The following is a 26,806-nucleotide window of genomic DNA, read 5'->3' as shown; positions in this document are numbered from 1 at the left end:
GCCTCTTTCCAATCCACGCAATCACGTCCCGAGCAAGACGTGGGACGCAGCGTCCGTGGAACGCATAGCGCGTAGTGACGTCGGGAGCAGACAAGTGGACGTGAGAGGGGGCGGAGCGAAAGAGAGGTCACGTGGTGTCAGAGCGGAGGAGCCGCAGGTAAGGACGGAGCTCTGCTCGTCGCTCGGTGGGAGGGGGAGAAAATAACCGGAGAAAGGGAAAAGTCGGCGGGAACCCGTTAGGGAGAGCGAGCAAGGCGGTGTGGGCGGCGGCCTTGGGTCTTGCTGAGCCCGAGCGGATATTCCCGCTCTGCGGCCTGTTGGGCCGGTTGAAGCCTCGGGCTGGAGTAGTGACTGTTGCCGCCTAGGTCGACTTCCGGTTTACGCTCTGTTTACCGACGTTATTAAAGGCGCCAGGGTGTGCACGGGCTCTCCCCGGTGCCGCTTCCTCCTGCCTGCTGGGACTTGTAGTTCTGCGCCCTGCTTTATGAGGTGACATCAGGGGCCTAGCTGAAGGCTCATGGGCCCCAGTGTGCGAGTTCAGCTGGGGCCCCCCTCCCCTCAGTGCTCTGTGGCCAGGGGCAGGGAAGAGTCAAAAATTAAAGGATCCCCCCCCAAATGCCAAATTCTGGACTTAACCCCTTCCCTCCAGCCAGAAGTGTAACTTGACCACCATGTCTCGGTGCCCCCAGTGTCTATGGACCACCGTTGTGCCAGTGTGAGGGTTCAGAGAGCTTGGTTTGGAGCAGGCCGTGCCGCTCGCCCGCTCCCCTTGTGTCATGGGGGACGTCACACCTGATGCGAGGGGCCCGGGCATTGTGGGGGGATTACAGGAATGGATACCCCTTTAAAGGTTGATACATTTTATACATGAAGAAATAAAATAAAGGGTAACCCCCACCACACGCTGTATAATAAAAGTTACACCGCCCCCTAATACATAAATCCCATGTGTCCACCGAACTGGTACCAGTGACGTCACATCGGTGGAAAAGTGACAGTCGTGCGATTATTGTGGTACAAAACGGGTATTTAGTATCGCTGTAATCGTACTGACCCCGAGAGCGTCTCCACCCGGGCTGATAGCGGGGGGCCTGCCCCGATGACCCCCCTCCTGTCCCTCTTATTTAGGGGGGCAAGCGCAAATGTCGGTTTAAAGGAGCCCCCCTCACTTAATGCAGAGAGCAGGCCTGTGCCGTCTCCTTAAAAAGCAGACACCCAAGACTCCGCACAGTGCTGCTCCTGCAGCTGTTGTCAGACGCCCCGTGGTTGTCAGGGATCACAGTAATGATAGGGAGCCACAGTGTCACATGACCTGTGTCACCTCAGCAGAAACATACACAACAAAGAACCACAAGCCAGCAGAATAGTGAGTGCAGCTCTGGAGTATAATACAGGATGTAACTCAGGATCAGTACAGGATAAGTAATGTATGTACACAGTGACTGCACCAGCAGAATAGTGAGTGCAGCTCTGGAGTATAATACATGATGTAACTCAGGATCAGTACAGGATAAGTAATGTATGTACACAGTGACTGCACCAGCAGAATAGTGAGTGCAGCTCTGGAGTATAATACAGGATGTAACTCAGGATCAGTACAGGATAAGTAATATATGTACACAGTGACTGCACCGGCAGAATAGTGAGTGCAGCTCTGGAGTATAATACAGGATGTAACTCAGGATCAGTATGGGATAAGTAATATATGTACACAGTGACTGCACCAGCAGAATAGTGAGTGCAGCTCTGGAGTATAATTCAGGATCAGTACAGGATAAGTAATGTGTGTACACAGTGACTGCACCAGCAGAATAGTGAGTGCAGCTCTGGAGTATAATACAGGATGTAACTCAGGGTCAGTACAGGATAAGTAATGTATGTACACAGTGACTGCACCAGCAGAATAGTGAGTGCAGCTCTGGAGTATAATACAGGATGTAACTCAGGATCAGTACAGGATAAGTAATGTGTGTACACAGTGACTGCACCAGCAGAATAGTGAGTGCAGCTCTGGAGTATAATACAGGATGTAACTCAGGGTCAGTACAGGATAAGTAATGTATGTACACAGTGACTGCACCGGCAGAATAGTGAGTGCAGCTCTGGAGTATAATACAGGATGTAACTCAGGATCAGTATGGGATAAGTAATATATGTACACAGTGACTGCACCAGCAGAATAGTGAGTGCAGCTCTGGAGTATAATTCAGGATCAGTACAGGATAAGTAATGTGTGTACACAGTGACTGCACCAGCAGAATAGTGAGTGCAGCTCTGGAGTATAATACAGGATGTAACTCAGGGTCAGTACAGGATAAGTAATGTATGTACACAGTGACTGCACCAGCAGAATAGTGAGTGCAGCTCTGGAGTATAATACAGGATGTAACTCAGGATCAGTACAGGATAAGTAATGTGTGTACACAATGACTGCACCAGCAGAATAGTGAGTGCAGCTATGGAGTATAATACAGGATGTAACTCAGGGTCAGTACAGGATAAGTAATGTATGTACACAGTGACTGCACCAGCAGAATAGTGAGTGCAGCTCTGGAGTATAATACAGGATGTAACTCAGGATCAGTATGGGATAAGTAATATATGTACACAGTGACTGCACCAGCAGAATAGTGAGTGCAGCTCTGGAGTATAATTCAGGATCAGTACAGGATAAGTAATGTATGTACACAGTGACTGCACCAGCAGAATAGTGAGTGCAGCTCTGGAGTATAATACAGGATGTAACTCAGGATCAGTATGGGATAAGAAATATATGTACACAGTGACTGCACCAGCAGAATAGTGAGTGCAGCTCTGGAGTATAATACAGGATGTAACTCAGGATCAGTATGGGATAAGAAATATATGTACACAGTGACTGCACCAGCAGAATAGTGAGTGCAGCTCTGGAGTATAATACAGGATGTAACTCAGGATCAGTACAGGATAAGTAATGTATGTACACAGTGACTGCACCAGCAGAATAGTGAGTGCAGCTCTGGAGTATAATACAGGATGTAACTCAGGATCAGTACAGGATAAGTAATGTATGTACACAGTGACTGCACCAGCAGAATAGTGAGTGCAGCTCTGGAGTATAATACAGGATGTAACTCAGAATCAGTACAGGATAAGTGATGTATGTACACAGTGACTGCACCAGCAGAATAGTGAGTGCAGCTCTGGAGAATAATACAGGATGTAACTCAGGATCAGTACAGGATAAGTAATGTATGTACACAGTGACTGCACCAGCAGAATAGTGAGTGCAGCTCTGGAGTATAATACAGGATGTAACTCAGGATCAGTATGGGATAAGTAATGTAGGTACAGAGTGACTGCACCAGCAGAATAGTGAGTGCAGCTCTGGAGTATATTACAGGATGTGACTCAGGATCAGTACAGGATAAGTAATGTATGTACACAGTGACTCCACCAGCAGAATAGTGAGTGCAGCTCTGGAGTATAATACAGGATGTAACTCAGAATCAGTACAGGATAAGTAATGTATGTACACAGTGACTGCACCAGCAGAATAGTGAGTGCAGCTCTGGAGTATAATACAAGATGTAACTCAGGATCAGTACAGGATAAGTAATGTATGTTCAGTGATTGCACCAGCAGAATAGTGAGTGCAGCTCTGGAGTATAATACAGAATAAGTAATGTTTGTACACATTGACAGTGCTGGAGGTTTGGGGGTCTTCTCTTTGAGATTGGTGGGGTGGTGGGCCCTGTGACTGATTGTAATCTGATGATGATGCTGTGATTATATTCGGTCGGTCTCTCGGGGGTGCGGTCATTAACCCTCTCCTGTCCTCTCCTTGCAGAGCTGTAACTTGTAAATACTGTTATTTGTATATACTGTAAATGATGACCTCGGTGGCCACATCCCGCACCCGGGGCAACTGGGAACAGACACAGAATCAGACACAGCACAAGCAGCGGCCTCAGGTAACGGCGGTTCCCAGGGTGATTGCAGCGCGGCGCCCTCTCCTGGGTGACTTAGGGAGTAACGCTTTTCTGTTTCCTCCATGTCCAGGCCACTGCAGAACAGATCCGGCTGGCACAGATGATTTCAGACCAGAATGATGCAGACTTTGAAGAAGAGGTGAAACAGGTGAGGACGGGAGCGTCGAGAAATGGCGCCATCAGCCGCCGTCCCTCGGTTCTCACCCATCTCCCTCTCTCTCCCCAGCTGATTGACATCACAGGGAAGAACCAGGACGAGTGTGTGATCGCCCTTCACGACTGTAATGGTGACCTGAACAGAGCCATCAACGTCCTGCTGGAGGGGAACCCGGACACTGTAAGCAGTCACCCCCCCGCTGCCGTGTCAAGGCAGCAGCATCCTACGGGTCCACAGTGAGCTTATGGTGGAGGGAGCCCCTTACTCTTGTTAGATGCCGCAGTCAATATTAACTGCAGCTTATAAGTGGTTATACGCTGGGTTCACATGAGCAGACACCAGTCGGTGTCCTAATATCAAGACTGTTAGCGGTACCTTGGCATAGAGACTAGATGGCCGTAACGAGGCGTCACATCAGCAGTGCCCGAGCGGCCTCCTAACGGTTACTGTCCCTGCTTGTTAAAGGGGGTCACAGGCTTTTATAATTCATGCTCCGTCCTTCTATCAGTGCCCTTTGGATAGGCCATTTTGTTATGATTGTAATGCATTACGTAAGTGGTGTGCTGTGTGTCAGTGACGTCTGGAATTATATTCTCCCTGTAGCACTCCTGGGAGATGGTGGGGAAGAAGAAAGGAGTGTCCGGACAGAAGGAGACAGGACAGGCTGAACAGACCGAGGAGCCACGAGAGAATAGAGACAGAGAGCGAGACTTCAGCCGCAGGCGCGCAGGGGCACCCCGCAGGGGACGAGGCGGGAGCCGCGGCAGAGAGTGTAAGTGACAGATATCAGCCGTCTGACCGCCATACGTGCCGTAAGTCCCGCTCTCCTCACCAGCTCGGCGGTTTTCCTCTTTCTCTTGCAGTTCGGGCACAGGAAAATGGTTTGGAAGGTGGAAAATCTGGCGGATCTTCTGGCAGAGGCACAGAGCGAGGGCGCCGAGGGCGTGGGCGAGGCAGAGGTGGGCGTCATGGTCCATGGGGCTGCAGATTAACGGCGACTCAGCCCGGCTGTAATGACTTTTGTCTGGTTACCTTTAGGCGGGGCAGGAAGAAGAGGCGGCCGCTTCTCCGCACAGGGCATGGGGTACGTGGATCCTGCCTATATGTGATGTAGATGTCGTATGTGTTCTTGACCCGTCCCCTGACTGTAACGGACTCTCTCCTCCAGAACCTTTAACCCTGCGGACTACGCCGAACCCTCCAGCACTGAAGACAACTACGGGAACAGCAGCACTTGGAATAACGCCTCCGGCTTTGAGCCGGACGATGGCACAAGTAGGTCCCTCTGCAGAAACACTGTACCCCGCGGTTCTGTTCCCATGTCTACACATAGGGGAGGGGAGACCGGGACACAAGGGGTTTACCGTCCGATCATTGTGTGATGGGGGGCATATGAGCAGGTTCGGGGGACAACCTGCACTTTGACTCAATCTGATTTGTCTCTTTTGTTTTTTTTGTTTTTTTCCCTTTTTTGTTTCAGGACTTGATTACATTGGGGGTGAGGGCTCAGATTATCCCCGAAAATTTTCCACTGCTCCTGGTATGACACATCCAGGTGCACTCACTGCCCCTGATTAACCTCTTCATTGCTGATTGTTGTGTGTTTTATCTCTCTCCTAACCTGTCCCTCCCTGCACGGGGCTGTACCGGGGGTAATGATACGGGAGCCTGCCAGCACTGAGGGTAACGGTTGCTGTGATTCTGGGACTTGTAGTTCTCTAGGTGAATGGGGGAAAGGGTCGGCTGTATCTGAAAGGTCACTGAGCTGACGACCTCAGAAGGAAATATGGCCCCTTATTACATTGGGCCCATATATTAGTTCACCGAGGGATCTGCCCTCCACATGTCCGCACCTCCGCAAACCCTCTTCATGTGCCATGTCCGCTGCTCCTTGCTGTGTGTGGGTCATGATTTTACCAGTCAGAGGTGACCCGTGCGTTTTCTAACAATATAACAGGTTTTTGGTATTTTCCTGGATTCTGCAGGATGCAGGCGTGTCTGTTCTCCAGTCACATTCAAAGCTGCCTTCAGCTCTCCACACTGAGCAGCCATGCAGCACTGTATCCCGTCCAGACACTGATCCTCCACCTGTGACGGGTGGGGGGTATAGTAGATCCTGAACCAGCAGGGGTGGCAGACGAGAGAAGTGAGGGTGTTAATCTGTACAGACACACTGAGGTTCTGCACCTTGGAGAAAACCTGCTGAATTGTGAATGCAGCTCTGGATGTGACTGGAACATAAGACACAATGTCGATCGCAGAATTACACGTTTGGAGGTTTCTTCCCTGCAGCCGAGACCATCATGGCTGTTGTCTTAGTGCAGCGTCTCATGGGTCTGTCCTCTTCCCAGAATCCAGACGCTATGTAAAAATATGTTTCTACTGTGTTTGTGCCACGGGAGCACAACGTGGCGGTCTACATCACATTCTGCAAATCCGGGGGGGGGGGGGGGTCCTGCCTGCTGTAGGATGGGGCGCCTTGTAATCCTGTTCTATGTGCTTATTCACCAGGTGCTTGGAGGACGGCCACAGAAGAGTGGGGGACGGAGGACTGGAATGAGGATGTAGGTATCTGGAGTACAAGGTCTCATCCCCTGCTTGTTCAGTGTCTGCTGGCTGTGTCCATTGACGGCGAGCAGTAGGATAAGTAATACATTGTTCCTTGTGTTTCCAGCTTTCTGAAACCAAGATCTTTACAGCTTCCAGCGTTTCCTCTGTGCCGCTCACCTCTGAGAGTGTGACAATCACTGCGGGCCAGAGGTAAGTACACGGGGTCGGGGGGATCCTTCTTATAAGGCCTAGTTCACACGAACGTGTGTGATCCGTGGCCGTATTGCAGATCCACAATACACGGCCACAGTTCTGTGTGCATTCCGCATCACGGATGCGGACCCATTCACTTCAATGGGTCTGCAAATCCAGAATTGCGGAACGGCCGCATGGAACGGGACCCCTCGGAAGCACTACGGAGTGCTTCCGTGGGGTTGCGTCCCGTACTTCCGTTCCGCAAAAATATAGAACATGTCCTATCTTTTTGCGGAACGGGCGGATCGCGGACCCATTAAAGTGAATCGGTCCGTGATCCGATGCGGCTGACCTACGGCCGGCGATCGTGCATTGTGGCCCGCACACGTTCGTGTGAACTCTGCCTAAGGCAAAGCTTTACTCTGCTCTTGCTCCCTACAGGATTGATCTTGCAGTTTTGCTGGGGAAGAGCCCCTCATCCCTAGAGACGGAGGCCTCCAGTCTGGACGCCGCGCAGAACACCTCCTTGTCCCAGCCCCTCGTGTTCAGTAACTCCAAGCAGAGCTCCCTATCACAGGCCAGTCCGGGCAGCTCCTTCACTCACCACAGCATGGTAAGTCCACCTGTCAGGTTCACATCCAGCTTTCTGCAAATACTCCAGTCACATCCAGAGCTGCATTTACATATCCTCTTGGAAACAAGCGGCTCTCTGCTGGCAAATACTCCACAAGCTGCTGTGTTGCTTGGTATGTGTAGTGTTTTTTTACCCATGCCGGGGTGGAAGACCTCACCTGAATGAACTGTGCAGGCGCTGAACCAACAGGAGACCAGCAGCAAGCAGCTCTGAGTGTGATTGGAGTTGACTAAATGTCGAGCTGAGCTTCTCTTTGCCTTCTATAGACGGTATATATTTCTTACTTCTGCCTTTATTACCCAGATCTGCAGCCAAGGAAACTGGAGCGGTGACGGTTTCCATGGTTACTGATGCTGGTGATATATGGCCGCTTGTGCCGTGCTTTGCTGCATGCCCGTAGACCCTTTTTGGCTGGATGTGTCGCCATTAAGGGGGGACAGCGCATGCAATAAGAACCGTGCCTGCACCTTCTGTCAGTCCGCTCTCCCGGCTGGTGGGACGTGTGTTGTCACTACAATGGCCGTGCTGATCACATGCATTTACTGTACCATCTGACGGTTCCTTTTACCAGACAAGTGTCCGTGTTTTTCAGGTCAGCATGCTGAGTAAGGGCTTTGGTGATGGGGAACCCAAGGGCGGCACTACCAGCGGCTCTCAGTTCCTGGAGCAGTTTAAGACTGCGCAGGCCCTGGCCCATCTAGCTGCTCAGCATTCCGACTCCTCCAGTAGCACGACCTGGGACCTGGGCTCCACGGCACAGACCCCCTCCTTGGGGCAATTCGGTAAGCTCAGGCACTGAGGCACATGGTCCTGCCATCTGGGACGAGGAGGCACGTTTATTTACCAAGCATCTGTGTCCACAGACCTGAAGAGCACGTCGGACCCCTTCAACAAGCGCCAGAGTTTTTCTCCAGCCTCCACCATGATGGACGTGTACCTGCAAGAGAAGGCGCCTGTGACCAGCGTCCCTTCTGCCGTGCCAGTGTGCCCATCCTCCCCTCTGACAGGCAAAACCAACCACCCTCCCCAGATGTCCCCGGTGTCGCCAGAAAACCAGTCAGGAAGTCCACAGCCGGCCCACCACAAGATGAAGGTGCAAAAGAAGAAAACGTCCCTCACATCCAAGGTATGGGTGCCCTTCAGACTGGCAGTCGTCTACGTGGGCGCACATTGACGCTTTCCTCAGGTTGACATTTGCTTTTCTCCCATGTTTCTGCTCAGATTCCCGCTCTGGCTGTAGAGATGCCGGGAACAGCCGATATATCTGGGCTGAATCTGCAGTTCGGGGCCTTGCAGTTTGGTTCTGAGCCTGTTCTTCCGGAATATGAATCGTCTCCCACAACCAATACCGCTGTGAGCCACTCCCAGAACAGCCTGTATACCAGCCCGGCCAGGTGCGCTACTGCTCACGTTTCATCATCTTTCTTTAGGATGTTCTATAATGTGCCGATAGGAGCGGACGCACAACAGTAGACCCTTGTATGCCTTCACTATGGCAGCAAAGGGGGGACAGCTTGTGCAACAGCAGCGCAGAGCGCCTGTAGACGACACCACTGACTAAATGCTGCTGTCTGTGGCTCTTCCATATGAGCGCACACCTCTCCCTGCCCGGCACTGACCCCCTCCTCCAGCAGAAGGTTTGGCATCTAACAACTTGTGGTCTCTTGTAGTGAAGCGCCCAGCAGCGCGGTCGGCAGTCAGAGCCCAGAGTCTGCGTATCAAGGAGGCAGCAGCGTCCAGGCCACAACATTTACCTCACAGAGCAGCTCTCAGGGGCCCTTATACGAACAGAGGTCCACGCAGACCCGGCGCTACCCCATCTCCTCCTCCCCACAGAAGGATGTCAGCCAGACCAAGGTGCGTTATGCTGCAGCAACTGACCTTCTTTGCAGCATGCCAGTAGACCCTTTCCGGCTGTGTATGTCGCCTTTAAGGGGGGACAGTGCATGCAAAAATAACGGTGTCCTACAGCGCCTGTCAGTCCAGCGCCTCGGCTGATGGGTCAGTGTTTGGACTCCACAGCTGCCTTTAGTTTTGTGAACCTGTTTCCAGGACTCATGTCTCTTCTTTCTTCCTGTAGAATGGCTATAACTCCACACAGACTTCCACCATGCAAACTCCTGTATCAGGAGAAGGTAAGCGTCCCATCATGGATCAGACCATACGAAGCCTGGACACCAGTAGACCCTTTGCGGCTCTGTATAGCCATAAAGGGGGGACAGTGTGTCCTACAGTAACCAGACCAGTCAGATAAGGCGTCATGTGTTGTCGGGTGCCTGTGACAGATCTGTACATTGATCAATGGGGGGCATTGTTGGGTTTTGTATACATGAACTTTTTGTTGTTTCTCTCGTAGTTCCCTCAGCCCCTGCAATTAAAGCAGATTCTTCGTCTGCTCCCAGCATCGTCCCCCTCGGTGATTCCGTGTCCACGTCCTCCTTACTGACCACCGCCGGACCCCACTCCTCTCAGCTGAGCAGCCTGAGCCACGCAGAGGAGCTGCAGAACCCGGTCGCCTCTGCTCAGCTCAGCAGGTATTGTGAACGTTACACAAGGTGTCATGCGACCCCCTGGGGCGGCATCACAATGACTGTGTCTTGTTCTCCGGCAGTACTCTCCCCTCTCAGCACCAGACGCCTGTATCCTCCGCAGTGAGAACCTCATCGTCCACGCCTCTGGTGAGTTGTGATGCCTCCCGATACCGTGCATGTCAGTTGACCCTTCTGGCTACTTTACATGGCCATCAAGGGGGACAGAACATGCTAAAGTGATTGGATGCGCAGCCACCTGATCAATCATGGTCGGACTGTTGGCTTGCAGAGTCCGCACACTTCTAGACACCATTTATATAGGTTTATGATGTGGGTTATTGCTCTGCGTCTCTGGAGAGAGGGATTATAGAAGTACAACTCCTCTCTTCCTGCACAGCACACCAGTGTGGAGAGTGACGCCAGCTTACATTCGGTCACCACCTTCTCTACGATGCCCAATGCAGTCGCTGTGCCCGCCTCTTCCACCCTCAACGTCAGTAGTCTCAGCCTGGGCCTCAGTACCAGCTCCACCATCGCTCTTTCTACACGGAACTCCATTGCTGCCACGTCAGGTACTGCTCCCTGCAGAGGCGTCCTATGTTTGAAGGCCGTTTCTATACCTTTGCAATGCTAAGATGTTTCCTACTGTACTTCCTGCAGGTAAAGCACCGCCAAACCTGCCCCCGGGTGTTGCACCGCTGCTTCCAAACCCATACATCATGGCACCTGGTCTGTTACATGCCTATCCCGTAAGTGGTTGGTGGAGGGAAGCCATTAATGATCGTTTGGGGAGCTCCACGTATTCATGCGCAACGCGTCCATCGCAAGTAGAGAGGATTTCGCTGCTCTATAGTCATACAGTGGCATGATACATAGGGTTGGGTCATATGAGCAGACGGGGTGGGCGGCATTCCCCTCTCCGTAGAGTTAGGCGCACGCGGCCAGCCTGGCACTTGCAGTCATTTGCTTCTCTGTTTTGCAGCCGCAGGTCTACGGCTATGACGATCTGCAGATGTTACAGACGAGGTTCCCCCTGGTGAGTGCTGCGTCCGTGACCTCACACACTTCAGGTCTCTTGTGTCACCTGTGCCTATCCTGACTGTGTGGTGCTCTCTCCATTGTAGGATTATTATAGCATACCGTTTCCCACACCCAGCACTCCACTTACCGGACGAGACGCCAGCCTGACGAGTAACCCCTATACTGGTAGGTCCTATTCTGCAGTATGAGCGCACTCGGGCCTGTGTCGGTGGTGTGAAGCCTGGATTATTGGGGTCTCTTCTCTTTCCTTCCCTTCAGGTGACCTCTCCAAGTTTGGTCGCGGCGATGCTTCTTCCCCAGCCCCAGCAACCACCTTGGCGCAGCCGCAGCAGAGCCAGACGCAGGGTCATCATACCACACAGCAAACATTCCTTAACCCTGCCCTGCCGCCCGGATACAGCTACACAAGTCTTCCCTACTACACCGGGGTACCGGGTCTGCCCAGCACGTTCCAGTATGGACCCGCCGTATTCCCAGTGAGTGCGCATTTCCGTTAGTAAAAACAGTGACGCCCACGAACGGTTTTGGGGAGGGGGAGGTGGGAAGCTCTGAAAATTGCACCTTAACACATGACCCACAAGCAGCCCTGTAGTTGTCTCCTGTCTACCCCCACCTCCCCCCTCTCTTTCGGACAAGAAGCCCCTCTGTCATGGGGGTTGTGAACTGTCAGAAGTCACGTGGGTTTGCAGCCTCGAATTCTGAATGGACGGAATTACTGACTTCCCAAAGCTCAGGCCCTGGCGATATACTTTGGGGTGCTGGACCTCAACACTTAAGTCACTTTATTTTGCAGTAACTGAGGACTCATCTTCATTTGTTGGTCTTTTTCCTTCTTTTCCGGGGGTCCAGACACATTGGAAATCGGGATCTTAAAACACAGCCTTAAAGAACGGCTCTAACCTTCACCCATGACATCGAAAAACGTCCAGAATGGCGAATCCCCATTCTTATTCTTTATTTGATAACTAGACACATTTGCCGTAAAAGTTGGATGATGGGAGCTGTAGTGGTAACGGCTAAGAAGAATGGACATGGACAACTCAAGGTTTAATATTTACCCGGCGTTTTATATTTTGGGGATGGGAGCGCGGAGACCCTCCTTTGAAGCAGCGAACTGGGGGCTGATAAGTGGACATCTGTTGGATGTGAACCCCAGTTCTTAGCATAGCAATGATCGGGGATACCGGGAGCTGTGTGTGGGGGAGGGTACGGCAACCCCGCTCCCCTATATGATCTGTTCTTCCAGGCTATGTGGGGGAGGGTACGACAACCCCGCTCCCCTATATGATCTGTTCTTCCAGGCTATGTGGGGGAGGGTACGGCAACCCCGCTCCCCTATATGATCTGTTCTTCCAGGCTATGTGGGGGAGGGTACGACAACCCCCGCTCCCCTATATGATCTGTTCTTCCAGGCTATGTGGGGGAGGGTACGGCAACCCCGCTCCCCTATATGATCTGTTCTTCCAGGCTATGTGGGGGAGGGTACAACAACCCCGCTCCCCTATATGATCTGTTCTTCCAGGCTGTGTGGTAAGGGACATGATTTCCTGTAGGCCTCCGCTGCCGCCGTGCCAGGACCCCCATGTAACAGCTGAAGCAGCGTCGCCCTCCTCGTCTCCGCTTTTGACAATCGCTGTTTTTGTAATGTTTTGCTAAATTTCTCTTATTTTTTTTTCTGGTTTGTACAAATCTCAATCCTAATAAAAATATTTTCAATGAACTCTGCCCCATCTGCTCTTTCCCGGCCGTCCCTCATTGCTGGTGTGCATGCTGTGTCTCCTCCTCTCCGTTTTTGGGGTGCGGGTGCAGCGTGGACACAGCGATCACACTTTCTAGTAGACATGGCGGATTAGAGTCTGAACCCTCCCTGGATGTCTTGTGGTGACTTACCTGTAACCGCTGGAGAGCCGCTTCAGGTACGTCCCCGCATACTCCGCCTGCCTCCTGTGTGTCCGCCGCTGGTGTGGGTGGCGTCATGTCATCCGCAGAGGACCCCACCATGCTAGCCCCCTTCAGGGTCATCTTTTGTGCACTAGACTATGGGCATGAGGGAAATCGCGGGCAGCAAATTCAGCATCACCCACTCTACTCTGCATCATATGATAAGAAACCAAGGGGTCCAATCTGCCAAGGGGTGAAACGCGTGGAGCGATAAATAGATTTTTCTGCCTGCAGCGTGTCTGATCTGTCACTAGGTGTCGCCATTTTTTTTGCAGCCTATCAGTGCGTGTCCGTTACAGGCCCTGTGCCCCTCTTGTCTCCCCTCCAGGTGGCGCCAACAACATCAAAACAACACGGAGTCAACGTCGGGGTCAACGCGTCCGCCGCCGCTTTCCAGCAAGCTGCTAGCTACGGCTCGCACGCCTACAACACCGGTAAGGAAATGCTGATGACTGACCTAATTGGGCAATCACATCGGCAGGGATATGCTCCTAGAGTCCCCGGTTACCCCCCCTTCCTGCTCTCTCGTGCCTCTGTCCTGACTTTCCCCTGCAGCACAGCGTCTGCCCCCGCTGGTGGTCCGAGCAGCAGCAGGTGCCATCTGTGGCTAGACGACGGGGAGACCCGAGTGCGGACACCAGACCCTGATAACGTGTGATGCAGTAGGCAATGTCGGAGGGGCCCCCCTGACTCTGAGCATTGTCCTCAGGCGGTCAGGGTGCCCCCGTTATGTCTTGTGGTGGTTTATGCTTGGGTCCGATGCTGAGGGCTGTGTCTGTTCACAGGCTTTGAGGACTTGGGCCAGGTTTCCAGCGTGGGGGATTTCTGTAAGGGTGCATTTAGTGGGGCTTCTGCTGCTCAAAGCAAACCTGCTGCTGCTTGCACCAATGGACCAGGCGCTGGTAAGTGCTCTCTCCGCTTCATTTCATGTGCTGCTCCATTGCTTGCCTCGCTCATGCTTTGCCTTGTGCTCCCATTGGTCCATTCTTCCGATATAATCCATCGCACGCCCCTTAGTCTTAGACCCGTGCTTCGGCCTCCTCCATACTCGCCCTCGGGCTCATGGCATTGCTATAATGGAGGAAACCTCATCCTCTTAGGCCACTGGCTGTAGAAAGGGTTAATGATGGATTATTTCGCCGCCTCCTGCGCTCATGTCGCCGTGTGCCTGTTCTGTTTCCACAGGGGTGTCGGTAACCTCCAGTAACACCGGCGTTCCAGATATCTCGGGCTCCGTGTATTCTAAGACGCAGGTAGGTGACGAGATGTCATACAAGTGTCCACCACTAGAGGGCAGAGCTCCCAACGTACATCTGGGGGGAAGGGCGTTTTACAGCAGGGCTTGCATGCTCACTGCTTCCGTCTTCTCCTTGCAGCAATCATTCGAGAAGCAGGCTTTCCATACCGGGACCCCAGCCACATCCTTTAGCTTGCCCTCAGCGCTGGGCAGTGGTGGCCCCATGAACCCCGCCGCAGCAGCTGCGTACCCGCCAGCTCCATTCATGCACATCCTGGCTCCACATCAGCAGCCGCACTCCCAGATCCTGCACCATCACCTCCAGCAGGACGCTCAGGTAACCAGTGCACAACAGACCCCTCCCCTGCCGAGCAATTCATTGTAACCCTGACCCCGCACGGTGCATGCACATCACTGGTGAGAGATCACTAGTGATCAGTGCTACACCCAGAACACCAGGACATAGAGCGGTGATATCACGGTATAGAATATAGTGATCAGTACTAAACCCCAGATCACCAGGACATAGAGCAGTGATATCACTGTGTGTACGTGACTGGTTATAGGGGACTATAGTGATCAGTACTACACCCAGATCACCATGACATAGAGCGGTGATATCACTGTATATACATCACTGGTGAGAGGGGACTAGAGTATAGTGATCAGTACTACACCCAGATCACCAGGATATAGAGCGGTGATATCACTGTATATACATCACTGGTGAGAGGGGACTAGAGTATAGTGATCAGTACTACACCCAGGACATAGAGAGGTGATATCACTGTATATACATCACTGGTGAGCGGTGACTAGAGTATAGTGATCAGTACTACACCCAGATCACCAGGACATAGAGCGGTGATATCACTGTATATACATCACTGGTGAGAGGGGACTAGAGTATAGTGATCAGTACTACATCCAGATCACCAAAACACAGAGCGGTGATATCACTGTATATACATCACTGGTGAGAGGTGACTAGAGTATAGTGATCAGTACTACACCCAGATCACCAGGACATAGAGCGGTGATATCACTGTATATACATCACTGGTGAGAGGTGACTAGAGTATAGTGATCAGTACTACATCCAGATCACCAAAACACAGAGCGGTGATATCACTGTATATACATCACTGGTGAGAGGTGAATAGAGTATAGTGATCAGTACTACACCCAGATCACCAGGACATAGAGCGGTGATATTACTGTATACACATCACTGGTGAGAGGTGACTATAGTAGTGATCAGTACTACACCCAGATCACCAGGACATAGAGCGGTGATATCACTGTATACACATCACTGGTGAGAGGTCACTAGAGTATAGTGATTAGTACTACACACAGATCACCAGGATATAGACCGGTGATATCACTGTATATACATCACTGGTGAGAGGTGACTAGAGTATAGTGATCAGTACTACACCCAGATCACCAGGATATAGAGCGGTGATATCACTGTATATACATCACTGGTGAGAGGGGACTAGAGTATAGTGATCAGTACTACACACCGGATCACCAGGACATAGAGCGGTGATATCACTGTATATACATCACTGGTGAGAGGTGACTAGAGTATAGTGATCAGTACTACACCCAGATCACCAGGATATAGAGCGGTGATATCACTGTATATACATCACTGGTGAGAGGGGACTAGAGTATAGTGATCAGTACTACACACCGGATAACCAGGACATAGAGCGGAGATATCACTGTATATACATCACTGGTGAGAGGGGACTAGACTATAGTGATCAGCACTACACCCAGATCACCAGGACATAGAGCGGTGATATCACTGTATATACATCACTGGTGAGAGGTGACTAGAGTATAGTGATCAGTACTACACCCAGATAACCAGGACACAGAGCGGTGATATCACTGTATATACATCACTGGTGAGAGGTGACTAGAGTATAGTGATCAGTACTACATCCAGATCACCAGGATATAGAGCGGTGATATCACTGTATATACATCACTGGTGAGAGGTGACTAGAGTATAGTGATCAGTACTACACCCAGATCACCAGGACATAGAGCGGTGATATCACTGTATACACATCACTGGTGAGAGGTGACTAGAGTATAGTGATCAGTACTACACCCAGATCACCAGGACATAGAGCGGTGATATTACTGTATATACATCACTGGTGAGAGGATACTAGAGTATAGTAATCAGTACTACACACCGGATCACCAGGATATAGAGCGGTGATATCACTGTATATACATCACTGGTGAGAGGTCACTAGAGTATAGTGATCAGTACTACACCCAGGACATAGAGCAGTGATATCACTGTATATACATCACTGGTGAGAGGTGACTAGAGTATAGTGATCAGTACTACATTCAGATCACCAGGACATAGAGCGGTGATATCAGTGTATACACATCACTGGTGAGAGGTCACTAGAGTATAGTGATCAGTACTACACCCAGATCACCAGGATATAGAGCGGTGATATTACTGTATACACATCACTGGTGAGAGGTCACTAGAGTATAGTGATCAGTACTACACCCGGATCACCAGAATATAGAGCGGTGATATCACTGTATATACATCACTAGTGAGAGGTGACTAGAGTATAGTGATCAGTACTACACACCAGATCACCAGGACATAGAGCGGTGATATCACTGTATATACATCACTGGTGAGAGGTGACTAGAGTATAGTGATCAGTACTACACCCAGATCACCAGGATATAGAGCGGTGATATCACTGTATATACATCACTGGTGAGAGGGGACTAGAGTATAGTGATCAGTACTACACCCAGGACATAGACCGGTGATATCACTGTATATACATCACTGGTGAGAGGTCACTAGAGTATAGTGATCAGTACTACACCTGGATCACCAGGACATAGAGCAGTGATATCACTGTATATACATCACTGGTGAGAGGGGACTAGAGTATAGTGATCAGTACTACACCCAGATCACCAGAATATAGAGCGGTGATATCACTGTATACACATCACTGGTGAGAGGGGACTAGAGTATAGTGATCAGTACTACACCCAGATCACCAGGACATAGACCGGTGATATCACTGTATACACATCACTGGTGAGAGGTGACTATAGTATAGTGATCAGTACTACAGCCGGATCACCAGGACACAGAGCGGTGATATCACTGTATATACATCACTGGTGAGAGGTCACTAGAGTATAGTGATCAGTACTACACCCGGATCACCAGGATATAGAGCGGTGATATCACTGTATATACATCACTGGTGAGAGGTGACTAGAGTATAGTGATCAGTACTACACCCAGATCACCAGGATATAGAGCGGTGATATCACTGTATATACATCACTGGTGAGAGGTCACTAGAGTATAGTGATCAGTACTACACCTGGATCACCAGGACATAGAGCAGTGATATCACTGTATATACATCACTGGTGAGAGGGGACTAGAGTATAGTGATCAGTACTACACCCAGATCACCAGAATATAGAGCGGTGATATCACTGTATACACATCACTGGTGAGAGGGGACTAGAGTATAGTGATCAGTACTACACCCAGATCACCAGGATATAGAGCGGTGATATTACTGTATACACATCACTGGTGAGAGGTCACTAGAGTATAGTGATCAGTACTACACCCGGATCACCAGAATATAGAGCGGTGATATCACTGTATATACATCACTAGTGAGAGGTGACTAGAGTATAGTGATCAGTACTACACACCAGATCACCAGGACATAGAGCGGTGATATCACTGTATATACATCACTGGTGAGAGGTGACTAGAGTATAGTGATCAGTACTACACCCAGATCACCAGGATATAGAGCGGTGATATCACTGTATATACATCACTGGTGAGAGGGGACTAGAGTATAGTGATCAGTACTACACCCAGGACATAGACCGGTGATATCACTGTATATACATCACTGGTGAGAGGTCACTAGAGTATAGTGATCAGTACTACACCTGGATCACCAGGACATAGAGCAGTGATATCACTGTATATACATCACTGGTGAGAGGGGACTAGAGTATAGTGATCAGTACTACACCCAGATCACCAGAATATAGAGCGGTGATATCACTGTATACACATCACTGGTGAGAGGGGACTAGAGTATAGTGATCAGTACTACACCCAGATCACCAGGACATAGACCGGTGATATCACTGTATACACATCACTGGTGAGAGGTGACTATAGTATAGTGATCAGTACTACAGCCGGATCACCAGGACACAGAGCGGTGATATCACTGTATATACATCACTGGTGAGAGGTCACTAGAGTATAGTGATCAGTACTACACCCGGATCACCAGGATATAGAGCGGTGATATCACTGTATATACATCACTGGTGAGAGGTGACTAGAGTATAGTGATCAGTACTACACCCAGATCACCAGGATATAGAGCGGTGATATCACTGTATATACATCACTGGTGAGAGGTCACTAGAGTATAGTGATCAGTACTACACCTGGATCACCAGGACATAGAGCAGTGATATCACTGTATATACATCACTGGTGAGAGGGGACTAGAGTATAGTGATCAGTACTACACCCAGATCACCAGGACATAGAGCGGTGATATCACTGTATATACATCACTGGTAAGAGGTGACTAGAGTATAGTGATCAGTACTACACACCAGGATCACCAGGACATAGAGCGGTGATATCACTGTATATACATCACTGGTGAGAGGTGACTAGAGTATAGTGATCAGTACTACACCCAGATCACCAGGACATAGAGCGGTGATATCACTGTATACACATCACTGGTGAGAGGTCACTAGAGTATAGTGATCAGTACTACACCCAGATCACCAGGATATAGAGCGGTGATATCACTGTATATACATCACTGGTGTGAGGTGACTAGAGTATAGTAATCAGTACTACACCCAGATCACCAGGACATAGAGCGGTGATATCACTGTATATACATCACTGGTGAGAGGTGACTAGAGTATAGTGATCAGTACTACACCCAGATCACCAGGACATAGAGCGGTGATATCACTGTATATACATCACTGGTGAGAGGTCACTAGAGTATAGTGATCAGTACTACACCCAGATCACCAGGACATAGAGCGGTGATATCACTGTATACACATCACTGGTGAGAGGTGACTAGAGTATAGTGATCAGTACTACACCCAGATCACCAGGACATAGAGCGGTGATATCACTGTATACACATCACTGGTGAGAGGTCACTAGAGTATAGTGATCAGTACTACACCCAGATCACCAGGACATAGAGCGGTGATATCACTGTATATACATCACTGGTGAGAGGTCACTAGAGTATAGTGATCAGTACTACACCCAGATCACCAGGATATAGAGCGGTGATATCACTGTATATACATCACTGGTGAGAGGTGACTAGAGTATAGTAATCAGTACTACACCCAGATCACCAGGACATAGAGCGGTGATATCACTGTATATACATCACTGGTGAGAGGTGACTAGAGTATAGTGATCAGTACTACACACCGGATCACCAGGACATAGAGCGGTGATATCACTGTATATACATCACTGGTGAGAGGTGACTAGAGTATAGTGATCAGTACTACACCCAGATCACCAGGACATAGAGCGGTGATATCACTGTATATACATCACTGGTGAGAGGTGACTATAGTATAGTGATCAGTACTACACCCAGATCACCAGGACATAGAGCGGTGATATCACTGTATACACATTACGGGTGAGGGGGTGACTTAAAGGGGTTATCCCATCTTAGACAATGGGGGCATATCGCTAGGATGTTATCCCATCTTAGACAATGGGGGCATATTGCTAGGATATGCCCCCATTGTCTGATAGGTGCGGTTCCCACCTCTGGGACCCGCACCTACAAGGAGAACGGAGCGGAGAAAATGGAGGAGGGCGCACAGCGCATGCGCAGCCGCCTTCCATTCATTTCTATGGAGCCGCCGAAAATAGCTGAGCGCTGGCTCGGCTATTTCCGTCGGCCCCATAGAAATGAATAGGAGCGGTGGCCGCACATGCGCTGTGCGCTCCCGTTTACTTGAATGGGAGAGGCGAGGAGCTGCGCCTGGTGGTGGATGGACCCTGGGAAACCCGGGGTCCTCCAGGCACAACTCTTCCCGGCTTCGTTCTCCTTGTAGGTGCAGGTCCCAGAGGTGGGACCCGCACCTATCAGACAATGGGGGCATATCCTAGCAAACTGCCCCCATTGTCTAAGATGGGATAACAGCCTAGCGATATGCCCCCATTGTCTAAGATGGGATAACCCCTTTAAGCTGATCACACCGGATATTTTATAGCTCTGCAGTCAGCAGGACATTTTTTTCGCACTACCCCCTTTACCATTGTGGGGTTATTTCCATTTAACCCCTGTCTTCCCTTGCTCTAAAAGTCTGTCCCTTTATTTTGCATATCCGGCCACTATGCACCCGCTGTCCTATTTGCAGATTTTCTGTTACCAGCTGCTGCACGATGAACAGGTAAATGTGACTGGATTCCGTATCCCTGCACATGGGTGAAGGGGGGGAGACAGGCTCTGCTTCCATCACTGTGGTGGGAGCATGTGAGGTGCACCTCCGCTAAAGACAATCCCTCCACTGTGCACCCTCCATTATCAGTACTGTGCCACAGGCTGGTGAAGGTTTCATCGCGGTTCATGAGGCCTCCAAGTTTATCTGTGTTCAGGAGCTTACCCCTCCCCCATCCTAAGTTGTCACAGCGTGGCTGTCTGGTACAGTGTATTTCTTGTGTAATCGGTGCTAAGGGGTGCAAGCAGAACAGCAAATCTCAGACATGCACATAAAGCTGTAGAGCCTGACCTTACATGACTGATCCTGTATTATACTCCAGAGCTGCACTCCCTATTCTGCTGGTGCAGTCACTGTGTACATACATTACTTATCCTGTACTGATCCTGAGTTACATCCTGTATTATACTCTAGAGCTGCACTCACTATTCTGCTGGTGCAGTCACTGTGTACATACATTACTTATCCTGTACTGATCCTGAGTTACATCCTGTATTATACCCCAGAGCTGCACTCACTATTCTGCTGGTGCAGTCACTGTGTACATACATTACTTATCCTGAGTTACATCCTGTATTATACTCCAGAGCTGCACTCACTATTCTGCCGGTGCAGTCACCGTGTACATACATTACTTAGCCTGTATTATACTCCAGAGCTGCACTCACTATTCTGCTGGTGCAGTCACTGTGTACATACATTACTTATCCTGTATGATCCTGAGTTACATCCTGTATTATACTCCAGAGCTGCACTCACTATTCTGCCGGTGCAGTCACCGTGTACATACATTACTTAGCCTGTATTATACTCCAGAGCTGCGCTCACTATTCTGCCGGTGCAGTCACCGTGTACATACATTACTTATCCTGTATTATACTCCAGGGCTGCGCTCACTATTCTGCCGGTGCAGTCACCGTGTACATACATTACTTAGCCTGTATTATACTCCAGAGCTGCGCTCACTATTCTGCCGGTGCAGTCACCGTGTACATACATTACTTAGCCTGTGTTATACTCCAGAGCTGCACTCACTATTCTGCCGGTGCAGTCACCGTGTACATACATTACTTATCCTGTATTATACTCCAGGGCTGCGCTCACTATTCTGCTGGTGCAGTCACTGTGTACATACATTACTTATCCTGTATTATACTCCAGAGCTGCACTCACTATTCTGCTGGTGCAGTCACTGTGTACATACATGACTTATCCTGTACTGATCCTGAGTTACATCCTGTATTATACTCCAGAGCTGCGCTCACTATTCTGCCGGTGCAGTCACCGTGTACATACATTACTTAGCCTGTATTATACTCCAGAGCTGCGCTCACTATTCTACCGGTGCAGTCACCGTGTACATACATTACTTAGCCTGTATTATACTCCAGAGCTGCGCTCACTATTCTGCCGGTGCAGTCACCGTGTACATACATTACTTAGCCTGTGTTATACTCCAGAGCTGCACTCACTATTCTGCCGGTGCAGTCACCGTGTACATACATTACTTAGCCTGTGTTATACTCCAGAGCTGCACTCACTATTCTGCCGGTGCAGCCGTTCCCGTAGTTCCGGACCCTCTGCTGCTTGCACCCCCTGGTCCCCAGGAGACGGGTCGCTCTGTCCTCAGTTTGGGGGTCTGTGATTGGACTCAGGTCTTCTCTCTTCTCTCCACAGACCGGCTCTGGACCCAGAAACCAAGGCGCCTCCATGCCCCAGAAGTCCCAGGCCAGCAAGTCTGCGTACAGCAGTTACAGCTGGGGGTCGAACTGAGCGGCCGCCCCCCTCCCTCCAACCGAACCACAGGATCAGCACAGGAGACCTCCGGCGCCCTCCGCTGAGCCTCTGCCCGGCCTCTCCCCTCCCCCTCCTTGTATGTAACATAGAATTTGTATTTTCCTTCCACTTTTCTGCAGTCGGATTATAAAGCGTTTGCTCTTTTATGGGGAGGGGCCGGAGTTATTATTTTTCTTGTCCCCCCCCGTTTTTTTTAACCTCTCCGTGCAGAGGTGAGTGAGGGGAAGCAGGGTCCCTGCCCCCCCGGAAGGATCGCTATCAATTCTGCATCGTATGAATCATTAGTTGATGTGTTTTTTGTACTGTGTTGGAAATTTAATGGATAAATGTGTCTTGTATATATAAAAGGAAAACACAGCTGCACGTCTGCGCCTCCGCTCCTTTATTCCGGGCGCACCGCCCCCCTCCCAATCTGTGACCTCTACTTCCTAGGCCGCCAAGTTCCCACTGCTTACATGGTATTACATGCTGGGAGTTGTAGTCCCATAGTTATCTGGCGCTTCAGTGGTTCCAAAGAATGATCACATATGACCTTGGAGGTTATTTCTCTGCAGCAGCCGCCGCCATAAGATCTGCCCAGGAGTCTGTGAGTGGTGGAAAAAGCGACTAGTGACAGAAAATGGTCCTTCCCGGCCGTCGTAGGTGTCACCTGCTTATAGTTGGCGGAAGTGACGTAACACGTAGGCGACGCGGTCACGTTCGGCGAAACTACGTTTAATTGTCCTCGTGGTTGGCGGAAGTGACGGATCACGTAGGCGCCGTGCGCGCGTTTGGTGGAAAAGTGATGTGAACGTTTATTTATCGTCTGCGTGGTTGGCGGAAGTGGCGAAACACGTGCGCGCTCGTGCGTTTGGCGGAAGTGACGACAGAGACTGGCGGAAGTGTGAGGTGAACGTTTAATTATATCGTCCGTGTGGATGGCGGAAGTGCAGCAGTGAGCGTTGTGCGTGTCACAGTGTCGGACATGAGTATGTTCGATCTGTTCAGGAGGTTCTTCCACCCTCCGGGGATGAGGTGAGAAGACCGGGGGTGGGGGGAGGCAGTGTTATTATAGTATACCGCCCCCCTGAGGTGGAGCAGGCACGTCACCGAGGAGCCCCTGCTCCAGTCACCTCCAGAGCTACACTAGGACTGGGAATTGTGTCTGCAGCTTTGGATGTGACTGGAGTATCACCAGGGGGCGGGGTTGTGACTACCTCTCAGAGACCGCACACAGTCTGGTTGTCATCGGGCAGAGTTCCCCTTTAAGCCTTGGTCTGGTTGCAGGGATCCGTTCTTCGGGGGGATGACACAGGACGATGAGGATGAAGAAGATGATGAGGGTGATGGTTTCTTCTGTCGGGAGTCGCCATCTTGGCGCGGTCAGGCCCCGTTTCGCGACCCTTTTGGATTTGAAGACTTTTTCCGTGATTTCAATGAAATGTTCGCAGATTTTGGGGCAATGATTCCAGATGCCCCCCGTAAGTCACTGGTGTATGGGGGGTCCTAGTTATGATTGCTGGAACTTGTAGTGCCAATCCTGAGGCGCCCCGTGCCTTCTTATACTCCTGTCACAGCCAGAGCTGCTTTTACAGTTACATTGTGTATTACACTCCAGTTGCAACCAAAGCTTCGTTTACACTTCTGCGGTTTTCCTATCCACTGACAGCCCAGTCTTTGCTGTCGTCTACGGGAGGATCTCAGCTGCGCCGTTAACATGGTGGATGTGACTGGGGTATTGGCTTGTATCTCAGCAGGATTGAATGCAGCTCTGGATGTGACTGGAGTATGAGTGTATATCAACAGGGTTGAATGCAGCTCTGCATGTGACTAGTATTTATCAGCAGGATTGAATGCAGCTCTGGATGTGACTGGGGTATAAGAGTGTATATCAACAGGGTTGAATGCAGCTCTGCATGTGACTGGAGTAGAAGAAGGTATATCAGCAGGACTGAATGCAGCTCTAGATGTGACTGGTGTATATCAGCAGGGTTGAATGCAGCTCTGGATGTGACTGTAGTATTTATCAGCAGGGTTGAATGCAGCTCTGGATGTGACTGGAGTATAAGAAGGTATATTAGCAGGGTTGAATGCAGCTCTGGATGCGACAAGAGTGTAAGAAGCTTGTTTTCCGTCTTTAGGTCTTCCAGGGGTTGAGCCCCCCGCTGGCGGTCCAGGAAGATCTGGGGGCTCCTTACGAGACTTCATGCTGAAATATCCAGATTCCCACCTGCCCAGAGACCAGGGGCCCAGCACCAGGGAAGGACCCCACCAGCCAGGATGGCTGCCTAGATGGGTGGGTGGTGTGCGGTGTGTGGGGGCGAGCACTAGGTGGCGCTGTGTGTGGTGTCCTCACCATGTGTCTGTTTCCTGACGGCAGGGAGATGATGGCGGCACCGTCCCTCCTGAGGACACCAAGCAAGACAAAAGTAAGTGCCCCCCGTGGTGTCCGGGCCGGGGGGAGGTGATGTCACCTTGGGGTCTCGCTCACCGTCTGTTCTGTCCGTCCAGTCCTGGACTCTGAGGTCTCTTCTCGCGGTTTGGATTCTATCCTGAGATCAAAGGAACCATCACCACCATCATCCTCCTCGTACTTCCGGAGCGTCTCCGTCTCCAGGGTGATGAGACCCGATGGGGTGAGTTTACCGTTTTGAGATTTTTTGACTGTGCAGCCGCCATTATTAGGCGCCATTTTCACTCTGCTTTTACCCTGTAGACGGTGGAGGAGCGGAGAACCGCACAGGACAGCGAGGGTAATACGACTACCACCGTCACGGTGACCAGCAGCGGGGCGTCCGATCCTTACGGAGGGGCGCTCAGCGGTAAGTCCACCTCTCTGCACAGACATCACGGGCAGAGCTCTGCACCCTCTGTCCACTATACTTTACACTCTTCTTGCTCTCTCCTATAGACGCGAAGGATTCCTCCCTGATCCCACACAGATCCCTTCCAGATCTGTCTGACTCCCAGACGATCCTGAGCCGCATCCTGCAGCGATTCTTCTCCAGCTGAACGCGCGTCCCGTGTTATATCATGTATATAGGTGGTCGCTCCTCGCGGGGGCGGGGGCCGAACCCAAGGGGAAGAATGTGATTAAATCCCTTCTGTGCTGGGACCAGATCTTCTGAGGTCACGGGCCGGAAGGGGTAGGCTGCACTACTGAGACCCCCCCCTGTCCACTGTGGGTCAGTATCTGCACCCGGCTGATGTCACACGGCCGCACGTGGATGGAAACGAAAATCCACTCGCACTGTTTACAACGCAGCGCTGCGTCGTTCACACGTCGGAGGTGGACAGCCTCTCAGTAGTGCAGCCTCATCTCTATACAGGATTACTAATCAATGACTGAGGCAAGAAATAAATGGGATTTATCTGTAACTATCCACTGCTTGTGTGAAAATCCTTGTGACTGACGCTGGGGGTACGGGGTGACGCCGCCGACGCTGGGGGGTACGGGGTGATACCGCCGACGCTGGGGGGTACGGGGTAACGCCGCCGACGCTGGGGGATACGGGGTGACGCCGCCGACGCTGGGGGGTACGGGGTGACGCCGCCGACGCTGGGGGGTACGGGGTGACGCCGCCGACGCTGGGGGGTACGGGGTGACGCCGCCGACGCTGGGGGGTACGGGGTGACGCCGCCGACGCTGGGGGGTACGGGGTGACGCCGCCGACGCTGGGGGGTACGGGGTGACGCCGCCGACGCTGGGGGGTACGGGGTGCCGACGCCGGGGGTACAGGTTTCTGGGATGTGCCGTGCTCTGGTGCAGGTTGTATAATTTTCTGCGGAGGTTGGTGCAGATTCTCCTGTCTGTCACCAGGTGGCGCTGTGATTCCTTATCCATAGTTTTCAGCAGAAGTGCACTAGGCATGGGATAACCGCCCCAGTGTCCTCCTATGGATGATGATATATATTCCTCACAGCCAGGCCGGCCTGTGCTCAGCGGGGGAGGAGGGAGAACGCCATGGCTGTATGTCTGTCCCTGTGCACAGTCTGCAGACACCAGAGACCTTCTCCTGTACTGCTGTGGGGGTCACCTGCACAGGGGGACAAGGGTTGCTAGGCTACCGGAGCTCTAAACACCCCACCCAGTCCTATATCATACTGCTGATTGGTCACTTGTCACCAGCCGCGTCTCCACAGGAAGTCTCATCTTCAGCCAAATTTATGCAGAAATGTCCTGAATGT

At 51.0% G+C, this 26,806-nt stretch overlaps 2 protein-coding genes across 10 annotated transcripts; both read left to right on the top strand.

Annotated features, from left to right (window-relative positions):
- The first annotated feature begins 84 nt into the window (after positions 1-84).
- UBAP2L (ubiquitin associated protein 2 like) lies at positions 85-23,002 on the top strand. 9 transcript variants are annotated; one of them, XM_040412483.1, is made up of 30 exons: positions 85-157; positions 3,830-3,953; positions 4,042-4,119; positions 4,198-4,308; positions 4,732-4,900; positions 4,992-5,087; positions 5,167-5,212; positions 5,297-5,403; positions 5,609-5,626; positions 6,640-6,692; positions 6,803-6,888; positions 7,315-7,486; positions 8,100-8,289; positions 8,371-8,633; positions 8,729-8,901; positions 9,178-9,364; positions 9,588-9,642; positions 9,864-10,041; positions 10,119-10,185; positions 10,436-10,610; positions 10,699-10,787; positions 11,021-11,074; positions 11,163-11,244; positions 11,338-11,555; positions 13,349-13,454; positions 13,806-13,922; positions 14,206-14,273; positions 14,397-14,594; positions 20,762-20,794; positions 22,520-23,002. In XM_040412483.1, exons 2-30 carry the CDS (start codon positions 3,870-3,872, stop codon positions 22,613-22,615), a joined length of 3,369 nt encoding a protein of 1,122 aa, XP_040268417.1. In that variant the 5' UTR covers positions 85-157; positions 3,830-3,869; the 3' UTR covers positions 22,616-23,002. The 9 variants fall into 9 exon arrangements, with proteins under 9 accessions (XP_040268417.1, XP_040268416.1, XP_040268415.1 ...); XM_040412482.1 differs by having other exon boundaries at positions 5,609-5,668; XM_040412481.1 differs by having other exon boundaries at positions 5,609-5,683.
- Positions 23,003-23,492: 490 nt separating this feature from the next.
- HAX1 (HCLS1 associated protein X-1) lies at positions 23,493-26,001 on the top strand. Its single transcript, XM_040411656.1, has 7 exons — positions 23,493-23,653; positions 23,906-24,099; positions 24,760-24,914; positions 24,999-25,047; positions 25,130-25,254; positions 25,335-25,440; positions 25,530-26,001. Exons 1-7 carry the CDS (start codon positions 23,604-23,606, stop codon positions 25,628-25,630), a joined length of 780 nt encoding a protein of 259 aa, XP_040267590.1. The 5' UTR covers positions 23,493-23,603; the 3' UTR covers positions 25,631-26,001.
- The last annotated feature ends 805 nt before the right edge of the window (positions 26,002-26,806 follow it).

This window comes from Bufo bufo, chromosome 11 (assembly GCF_905171765.1).
Source record: "Bufo bufo chromosome 11, aBufBuf1.1, whole genome shotgun sequence".
In the NCBI taxonomy this organism is placed as follows: Eukaryota; Metazoa; Chordata; class Amphibia; order Anura; family Bufonidae; genus Bufo; species Bufo bufo.
Note: the sequence above shows the minus strand (reverse complement) of the source record. Positions and strands in the feature narration are given on the sequence as shown.